Source organism: Thamnophis sirtalis, unplaced genomic scaffold, assembly GCF_051295495.1.
Source record: "Thamnophis sirtalis isolate CommonGarterSnake01/CBP01778 unplaced genomic scaffold, rThaSir2_p1.2 scaffold_13, whole genome shotgun sequence".
Classification (NCBI taxonomy): domain Eukaryota; kingdom Metazoa; phylum Chordata; class Lepidosauria; order Squamata; family Natricidae; genus Thamnophis; species Thamnophis sirtalis.
The window spans coordinates 22,050,875-22,060,679 of NW_028261393.1; the positions used below are offsets into that span (position 1 = coordinate 22,050,875).

The 9,805-nt window shown below is 43.0% G+C and overlaps 1 protein-coding gene across 2 annotated transcripts in view; it reads left to right on the plus strand.

Moving 5' to 3' along the window:
- The window catches only part of LOC106555754 (protein argonaute-3), a 63,947-nt gene extending 56,142 nt beyond the window's left edge, over window positions 1-7,805 (plus strand). For both annotated transcript variants that reach the window (XM_014074655.2, XM_014074663.2), the window contains exons 17-19: window positions 14-115; window positions 2,966-3,165; window positions 4,300-7,805. In XM_014074655.2, coding sequence (XP_013930130.1) covers window positions 14-115; window positions 2,966-3,165; window positions 4,300-4,408 — 411 coding nt within the window. In that variant the 3' untranslated portion in view covers window positions 4,409-7,805. The remainder of the gene's footprint in view (window positions 1-13; window positions 116-2,965; window positions 3,166-4,299) is intronic.
- Window positions 7,806-9,805: the final 2,000 nt, after the last annotated feature.

The following is a 9,805-nucleotide window of genomic DNA, read 5'->3' on the forward strand; positions in this document are numbered from 1 at the left end:
ACTTATGTTCCAGGTTGGAAGAAGTGGAAACATCCCTGCTGGAACAACAGTAGATACGGATATCACGCATCCTTACGAATTTGATTTTTACCTCTGTAGCCATGCAGGAATACAGGTGAAAAATGAAGCATTCAGTTCCTGGACCAGTGCTTCTGGTCATGCCTATCCAAATTTGGTGTCACTGAGTAGATGAAAACAAAATGATTTTTTTTTTTATTAATGATTTTATTAACATTTGTAGGCCGCCCTTTTCCCTGAGGGGACTCAGGGCGGCTCACATAAAATCAGGGGGAGGGGGGGGAAGGAAGTACAAACAGTGACATAGACACATATAATAAAAGTAATAAGCAACATACATTCATCATTCGGGAGGGGCAACTATCCTTGTCCCCAGGCCTGACGGGCTAGCCAGTTCTTGAGGGCTGTGCGGAAGGCCTGGACGGTGGTGAGGGTACGAATCTCCACGGGGAGTTCGTTCCAAAGGGTCGGGGCTACTACTGAGAAGGCCCTCCTCCTTGTAGTTGCCAGCCGACACTGGCTGGCCGATGGAATACGGAGGAGGCCCAATCTGTGTGATCTAATTGGTCGCAGGGAGGTGATTGGCAGGAGGCAGTCTCTCAAGTATCCAGATCCACTACCATGCAGGGCTTTATGAGTGACTAATAGCACCTTGAAGCGCACCCGGAGATCGACAGGTAGCCAGCGCAGCTCGCGGAGGATAGGTGTTATGTGGGTGAACCGCGGTGCACCCACAATCACTCGCACGGCCGCGTTCTGTACCAGCTGAAGTCGCCGGATGCTCTTCAAGGGCAGCCCCATGTAGAGCACATTGCAGTATTCCAGCCTAGGGGTCACAAGGGCCCGAGTGACTGTTGTGAGTGCCTCCCGATTCAGGTAGGGTCGCAACTGGCGCACCAGGCGAACCTGGGCGAATGCCCCCCTAGTCACAGCCGTCAGGTGGTGGTCAAACGATAGCTGTGGATCTAGGAGGACTCCCAAGTTGCGAACCCTCTCTGAGGGGTATAGAATTTGACCCCCCAGCCTGAGTGATGGAATATTGATCGAATCTTTGGGAGGGAAACACAACAGCCACTCGGTCTTTTCTGGGTTGAGCACAAGCTTGTTAACCCTCATCCAGTCCATAACGGCCTCGAGGCCTCGGCTCATCACGTCAGCCGCTTCATTGAGTTGGCACGGGGCGGACAGATACAACTGGGTATCGTCCGCATATTGATGGTATCTGATCCCGTGCCTGCGGATGATCTCTCCCAGCGGTTTCATGTAGATGTTGAATAGTAGGGGGGATAAGACCGAGCCCTGAGGCACCCATATGTTAGGGGCCTAGGGGACGATCTCTGCCCCCCCACTAACACCGACTGCGACCTGTCCGAGAGGTAGGAAGAGAACCACCGCAACATGGTGCCTCCCACTCCCACCTCCCGCAGTCGTCGCAGAAGGATACCATGGTCGATGGTATCGAAAGCCGCTGAGAGGTCAAGGAGAACCAGGATGGAGGAGAGTCCTCCATCTCTGGCTCTCCAGAGATCATCGGTCAATGCGACCAAGGCGGTTTCTGTGCTGTAACCGGGTCTGAAGCGTGACTGGAAGGGGTCGAGATAGTTTGCTTCCTCCAAGGACCGTTGGAGCTGAAAGGCCACCACCTTCTCGACAACCTTCCCAAGGAAGGGAAGGTTGGAGACTGGGCGATAGTTATTAAGGACAGCTGGATCCAAGGATGGCTTCTTTAGGAGGGGTCTCACCACCGCCGCTTTCAGTGCGGCGGGGAAGTTCCCCTCCCGAAGAGAGGCGGTCACAACCGCCTGGATCCAGCCTCGTGTCACCTCACTGCTGTTAGTAACCAGCCATGAGGGACACGGGTCCAGTACGCAGGTGGAGGCACTTGTGGAGACACAAAATCACATTTGTCCAGTTTTTGATTGAGAAAAATTAAATCAGCAAAGACTGACCTAAAGCAAAATTGCTAATTTATCATAGTTATTTTTAAAAATACATATTCATTGATTAGAATAACTATTAAAACCTTGATTTGCTATAAAACAGAAGCTTTCTCTTATCTAGAGTGATGATCTCTAATGGAATCTATTCTCTAATAACGCTAAGAAAAAAGATAGTTATTTCAACATAACACGTGTATCTCTATCCAGTTGTCTTAAGTTTTTACTTAAATGGTTATTCTGAAATAACAGACAGAATAAACCACCTTCATTTCTTAGAGATGCAGATAGATTTTGAACAGCTTTCCGTGCATCTTGGCATATAGTTACTCTGGACACATGACCATGGAAATATCTTTGGACAACACTGGCTCCTTTTGACTAAGAAGTGGAGATGAACACAAGGCCCTAGAGTCAGAAATGACTGGACAGGGGGAAACCTTTCCCTTTAGATCAGTGGTTCTCAACCTTCCCAATGCCGCGACCCTTTAATACAGTTTCTCATGTTGTGGTGACTCCCAACCATAAAATTGGTGTCTCGGTTCCTAAGACCATCGAAAATAGGTGTTTTCCGATGGTCTTAGGCAACCCCTGTGAAAGGGTCATTCGACCCCCAAAGAGGTCCCGACCCACAGGTTGAGGACCACTGCTCTAGATAGTTGTTGAGTCTTCTTTTAAGTTCCAGTTTATGAGAAGAGACCCAGACTGCATCACAGCAGCTAAAATATATCATGAGAACCCTTTCTCAGATGGCTCGGAATCATTTATAATTGCCATGCCTGTCCTAATAAATTAAAAAAACAGTTTTCCACTTTTGGAATGCTACACAATAGTGTACCTCAACCATAACTGTGACAACTTTATGATATCTGGACGTCAACTCTGCTGGCTAGGGAAATTTTGTGAGTTGAAGTCCACTCATCTTAAAGTTGCTGAGATTGAGAAACATAGTTACAGAAATATGATGTCAAAAATTAATGTTGAATACTGTCGTGTTTTCTTTCTCTTAGGGTACCAGCCGCCCCTCACACTATCACGTCTTGTGGGATGACAATTGTTTCACTGCAGATGAACTTCAGCTGCTAACTTACCAGCTCTGCCACACCTATGTACGCTGCACACGATCTGTGTCTATACCTGCACCAGCTTATTATGCTCACCTGGTAGCATTCAGAGCAAGATACCACCTTGTGGACAAAGAACATGACAGGTGAGAATGAATGCTTGTCCTGCTCCCTCAGCAAACTGTCTACCTAAAAGCCAAAGGTTGGTTCTGTTTTCCAGAATTTTCTGAGCAACATTGGCTTTTTTAAAGGATTTCTTGGGATAGACGTCGCTCAGCTTCATTGCACATTCTTTTAGTTGGGTTCTGTGGGCTTTGGGAAATCCGTACTGAAATAGAGATTAGGTTTTCCATATACCAATGTTTACCAACCTTGGCAACTTCAATGGGATTTCAACTCCCAGATTTCCCCATCCAGCATGGGGCATTCCACAGTGTGCATGCATAGGATCCCTCATGGTCTTTCATCTATTACACTATTTTTTCATGACAAGAAGTCTGGATTAAAGGATTAATTATAGATTATAGCAGACTTGTAACTCTGAAATTCATTTCAGGTTCCATCTAACCCTTTTGAAAGGCCATCTTCTCGTCTCCCTTGAACTATTTCAGTGCTGCCCCAGCCTTGAAGTCAGGTTTATTTAAAGTGGGGCATTTCAAGATTAGAACATTTTTGTAAAGTTTGCACATTGTAAACTCATGTAAGTTCAGAACAGTTGGTTTTAAGCTTCAGATCCTTCAAACACAAGGTATTTGCACAGATCTGCAACATACATAAACAAGCATTGTGTATGCATGTAAATGTAGGGAGGAAGGAAAGCACATTGCTGGTGTTACACTTACATTGCTAGTGTTACATAGTTAACACCATGTTACATAGTTAACACCATGTTACACTTCATATCAACAGTATGAAAAGTTTTCCCACCATGTCTGCAAAGAACCACCTTAGATACAGAATTTGATAAACATTAGATATAGCCCAAGGAATTACTTAGAACTCTGGTTCTAGGGATTTATTTTGCATTTGTTAACCTACCTATCAATAATTCTAATATTAAAATGCCACCTTTGACAACTTGGGGGAAGTAAAAGGGATATTGGATTAAAAATGTTATTTTTGCTGGCCACTGGATCTAAAGTCTGTTTGACAAAATATTAGAGATATTTGATTCCAGAACTTGTTCATTGAGAAACCCAAGAGGAAAGAGAGCAGAACTGGTGCCTTGCAGATCCTCAGGAATGTATTCATCCTCTCTTCCCTTTTTCCTCTTCCTACAGTGCCGAAGGAAGCCATGTTTCTGGACAGAGCAACGGAAGAGATCCCCAAGCCCTCGCGAAGGCTGTACAGATTCACCAAGACACCTTACGCACCATGTACTTTGCTTAGCTAAATATAAAATAGAGATAGATATATATATATATTAAAAAAATGAGATGGAACCTGTTCACGAAAGAAAGAACTGTAGAATTAAGTCACATACAGTGTATGTTTCCAGAGCAATTGGTGAATGGGGGAGGGAGCAGCTCTGCCTTGCTGTAGCTGATTTCTGTTTTTGTGGGAACGGGGAGCAGGCCTTATCCTTGTCCTGATGCAAGGAAGATTGTTTACTTCACCAAGAACACGCCACTTATTATGCAATACGAAACCAGCCAACTGCTTTCGGAGCAGCTTCCTATGGGAAGTGCTGTTGTCATCCTCTTTTCCTTTGTGCGTTTGGATCTCTGTGTTTCTTTGGGGGGTTGGGAGGGAGGGAGGAGTAGTCTAATCCTTTTTATGCCTTTACCTCAAGTTGCTCAGCAGCACAACTCTTTCTGCAAAAAAAAAAAAAAAAAAAAAAAAACCCACAACAACAACAACACAAAGGGTATTAAAACTTATAGGAGCAATGCAAGTGATGTTGAGGTGGGAGTGGGTTGGTGGGTGTGCAAAAGTGTTTTTGTCTGTTTTGTACCCTTGCGGGGGTGGCATCTGGCTCCCCCTCCGTGGTTGTCTGTGCTTGAATGCAAGCAGAACAAGTGTTACTTTGCTTGAACGGGCCCCATCACTATTGTGGGAAAGAGTGTGCATACTTGCACTTAATACTTCCCTGTGTAGTTTAGCCAACTGCTGCCTTTCATGTCTGTCTGCATAGCTTGGGAGTCGCACCACTCCATTTGCTTTCCATCATGGAACTAAATTCGCCATGTACTTTTCTCCCAGAAGTACTGACACAAGCTGGCCAGATTAATAATGATGTTGCTTTCTGCTTGTCCAGAGGTTTCAGCTAATTTTCCCTCTTGTGTGTTGTTACCTGTATCTTCCGAGCTTCTGGCGACATCATATGTTCCTTCGTTTCTCTAGGTGGCACGTCGTGATGAAGTAGAGAGTTATTTTTGTTTGGTATTTTTTTAAAAAAGGAGACAGATGAGTTGAGTGGCTTCCTCTCACTTTAATGTGACCGTGCATATCTATTATATGAGTACTTCCCCCCTCTCTTTTATATTTATTAGACAAATAACAATGCTTTAATTTAAGTGGGTGTATCAGCAACCTGTTTTTTTATGTTTAGAGACATAACTATTTTGTTTAAGGGACTGACAACCAGTTTTTGCTATCTTTTTAGTGCAATAAGCCGTTAAAGGAAAAAATAATAATAATCTGCCCATTTTTGCTGCAGCAGCATTTTACACCTTTCATTATGGAAAAATGGGCATATGTTTTAAATAGACAAAATTAGCCCTCAATTTTGAAAGGAAAGCCTTACAATAGGGGAGTATTATTATTATTTAAATCAAAAAGGCAAGCTCCTTCATGCTGCTCTTTGTCTCTAGCGTTTAATGCTGCCTTGTAATACAGGACTTCTGTTTGCTGAACCTTTATTTTATGAGTATTTTCCTTCTACAGCAAAGCCTTTTACAGAAGTTCAGCTCTTGTCCCAATGAAATCAGGCCAAGCCTAAAATGCAGGTGGGTGGGAGGGAGTCTTTAAGAAGCTATTTTTTTTATTGTGTAGGCTTTTTGTTTTGAAATTGAGCATGCTATTTTGTTTAGTGGGATACGTTTTAGAAACGAGATCACTAGATGTGAATCTGGTAGGTGGGCCTCTCTCTGTTTCATTCCACTTGACATCCGAAGCAAAGTATTTTATTGTCGGAGGTGAACTTTTTGACTCAATGGCAGGGTTTGGGGAAACGTTTTGCACTTTGTAAACACGTGAACTGCATTTTTGTCTGCTTTATTTGCACTGGTTTTATATTATATATGCAGAGATGCGTACTGCAGATGGTTCCTCTGGGCATTGTTAAATAACCCAGCCCTGCTGAAACAAACCAAGCACTCTCCACGTGAAAACCATTTGACTGGTTGAAGAATGTTTACTGACCTCCATGTTGCGTTTAAAAGAACCCATTCTTTGCCAATCTCTTGTATGGAGAGCCGATTATTCTGAGCCCATTTTGCTCCCCCAGTCACGATCCTTTAACCTTCTGCCATGTTTTAAAGGATAGGTTTGGGTTTCTGTAGGATGGTGTCTCAAAGAGCATTTACTATGTATCTGGTCTAGCAGAGTTTATTCCAACTCACAGGAAAGGGGCACAATACGAATGCACTTGAAATCATTTTGATTAGGGAAGCAGCTCACTTGACGTACAAGTAAACCCCAGGCCTGAAAAGTGTCCTAGCTGAGGATGTGTTACCTACTGCGCTTACCTTTGCATTCTCAGCATGACTCCAGGGAAGGTCAGCACAGGGAAGAAGCTATGAAATTCAGGCTTTGGGAGATGCCTTCACATTTGTCTATCTCTTTGTCCAAAAGAAAACATGCCCCATTTATCAACCCAGGCTGTCCAACCTCACTGGAGTTCAATGTAAGTTTTATTATACCAACAGAAGAGGACACCTGGAGTTCAGGGTTGAACTGTGGGGCCCTTAGTGCTTTCTGAGCTTGGTTGTTTCCTTGCAGACATTTCATGACGCAACTAGGTCACATCTAGTTCCCTCCCTCTCTAGCACTGACTATGTTACCTAGTTGGTTCATGAGACATCTGCAAGGAAACAGCCAAGCTCAGAGGACAACAAGGACCTCACAGTTGTATTGTTCTGGGTGAATGTATGGTAAAGCGATAGCATGTTTTCATATACGCTTACTTTAAACTTTTTTTTCTGTTTTAGGGATTGCCACTTCAGTGGGAATTCATGCCCTAAACTATTTTCCAACTTAGCTTTTTAGAAGCCCTTTTAAAAGGTTATTTTAGACACTTGAGTTTTGCTTCCTTTGAAAAAAAACTTGTTTACATTTTGATGCAGTATGATATGTATTTCTTACTGTGTTCCCACTGCTAAGCAGATTAATTTGCAAACCTTGCCTGTAAGTTTCCTCCTTCCTGCCAAGTCAAAGGCTACCGGGAAAGCATCTTTTCAATTCATGCAGAGTGCTAAAGCAGTGAAATGGTTTTCATGTGGAGAGGATCTGTTAATTTAAGAACCAAACCTGGCAACATTAGAGTTGTGAAACTATCTTTGTAAAGTGCCGATAAACATTCATAGTACAATATCAATGTATTGGCATTGGGTGCCACACTTCTTACAATACTATAGCTGCTATATTTATTTAAACGGAGGTGGACAATGACTGCACGAGGCCAGAGAAAAGCAGGAATTCAGGCTTGTGTTTAAGATGTGAGATTCTGATTTTCTGTTTTGTAATGGTATGATATAACAAGGGGTGCTGTTTTAACCAAGATTATAAAACAGACAGATATTTTTCTTTTGTTTTTAAAAGACTTAAGATATTTTTTGACGTTGCAATGGAGCTGGGTGGGTGGGTGGGGAATAAATGGTACCTCATCTGTGGTGGCAGTTTCCAGTATATTTTTCACAGGAGTATATGGACTTATTTTTGTACATGTTCTTAGTTTTAAAAGTTTTCTTGAATTTAATGTGCTTTCATGGAAATCTTAGCCTATAGAGTCTTAGAGCTGCCTGTTCAATCTGTGTACAACTGGGAGCATAGGGGTAAGTGTCTTCAACATCCATTATTTGGCTTTTGTTTTTAGTATGCATATTTTTTTGCCGAAAATGGTGGCTCTAGAATCCTGTGGATCCTTCCTGTATATGCAAGTGCCTCTGTCTCCTGTCCTCTCCCCAAACCCAACCCAGATACTTGAGAAGGAAGGTCCACCAAGAAAATATAGCTAAGGAAATATGCTATAGGGGACAGGGGTTTTCTCTCTGTACCATAGGTCAATTGGTCATGCAAAGTGTCCATTTATTCCAGTTTGGCTGCATGAGAAGGGATCCTTCCTTCCTTCTGATGACCAAAAGTCAGAAGCAGAAAGGATCACATCAGCCAAGTATGATATTACCTAAACATGAGTTGCTGAATGATGTACTACCAAAAGACATCCATCCTAAAGCTCCATTCTGTAGGATCTTTTGGGCATGGAATTTGAGATAAATAGGTGGTTGTGTGAAGTTGAGTGATTGAAGAAAAAACCACGTAGATGAATAATATTACTAACACCTTAGAGGCACCTGGATCAGCTGGTTTGGGTGGTCTGTGTCCAAACTTGAAGCATGCATATTTGAGGTGTTTTAGTTTCTGCACATAGCAAGATGGGACTGTTTTGCTTGAGCCTCCCAGAGTTGTGTTTTAAGATGGGCAGCCATCCTAAGGGACTGAATGGAGGGTGGACTGAAACAGGGCTAATTCAGACAGAAGTGTGTGTAAGAGGGAAGAACAGGAAAAGCCCAGCTCATTTAAAAAAGTGGTGAAGGGGAGGGCATTAAAAGATTGGGGGACAGTTCAGGCCAGTAAAATAGGCCATTCTAGACAGAGCCTGCAATGGAGAGATGAGGGACACAAAGGGTGTGTGTGGGGGGGGGATGGGAGACCTGCTGAGGGACCAAGGACAAGAGGGAATGATGCACACCAGCTATGCTCTACTTGCCCTGTCTAGATTCCATTTAAGTATAAGTATAATCTTTATTGTCATTGTACTTAAATACAACAAAATTGGTTAATTTCATCCCAAATCCATAATAACCCAAGCATTTTGGGATTTGGTTCTGTTGACTGTGGCTGACCTGAAACGGTTGGGCAAAACTCAAAAAATGTGTGGGTTTATTGTAGGCTTGAAACAAATGTGGGGTTTTGTTTTGTTTTGCATTTCATGCAGCTAAAGTCTATTTTATTAGATTGCATCTCAAGACAGTTTCCTGAAAAAATGCATTAAAATTACAAGTGAAACTGTTTAAAGATGTTCTTTGTCTTTATTTTTGTATGTCCCTGTTCTATGGATCATCACCCCTGTGGATCTGGTGGATCTGCTTGGTTTCCAGAGGATGTTTGAGGACTTCCTCAGGGACTTGGGAGGTCGTTGTGCTGACCTGGTGGGGGGTACTGCACTGCCAATCTTTAGAACAAGGCAGTAGCAGTGATCCTTGATGGGATTGTGCCTCAACAGTTTCTCTGCTGATCTAGTAGGTTTCTCTGAAATGTTGAGCACCTCTGGGAGATGAAGCAGCAGAAGAGATGCCTGGAACAATACTGAAAAGCAATGAGGAGCAGTTCTGAATCAACATGGCTATCAGGTTAGGTTCAAACCTACAGCGTAGCTATACTCTGTGCTTATCAAATCTGTGGTTTCCTTCCAGCAATCTTATTTTAAGATTCCCTGGGTCTTTTAAGGGAAAATGGGCTGGATGATCAGTTAGTAGGCTGCTATGATGAATTTGCAAGGCATCTGGAAGGTTAAAAATCACATTTTGTCAAGGTTGGTGTCAAGTGGCCATGTCCAGTAGCGAT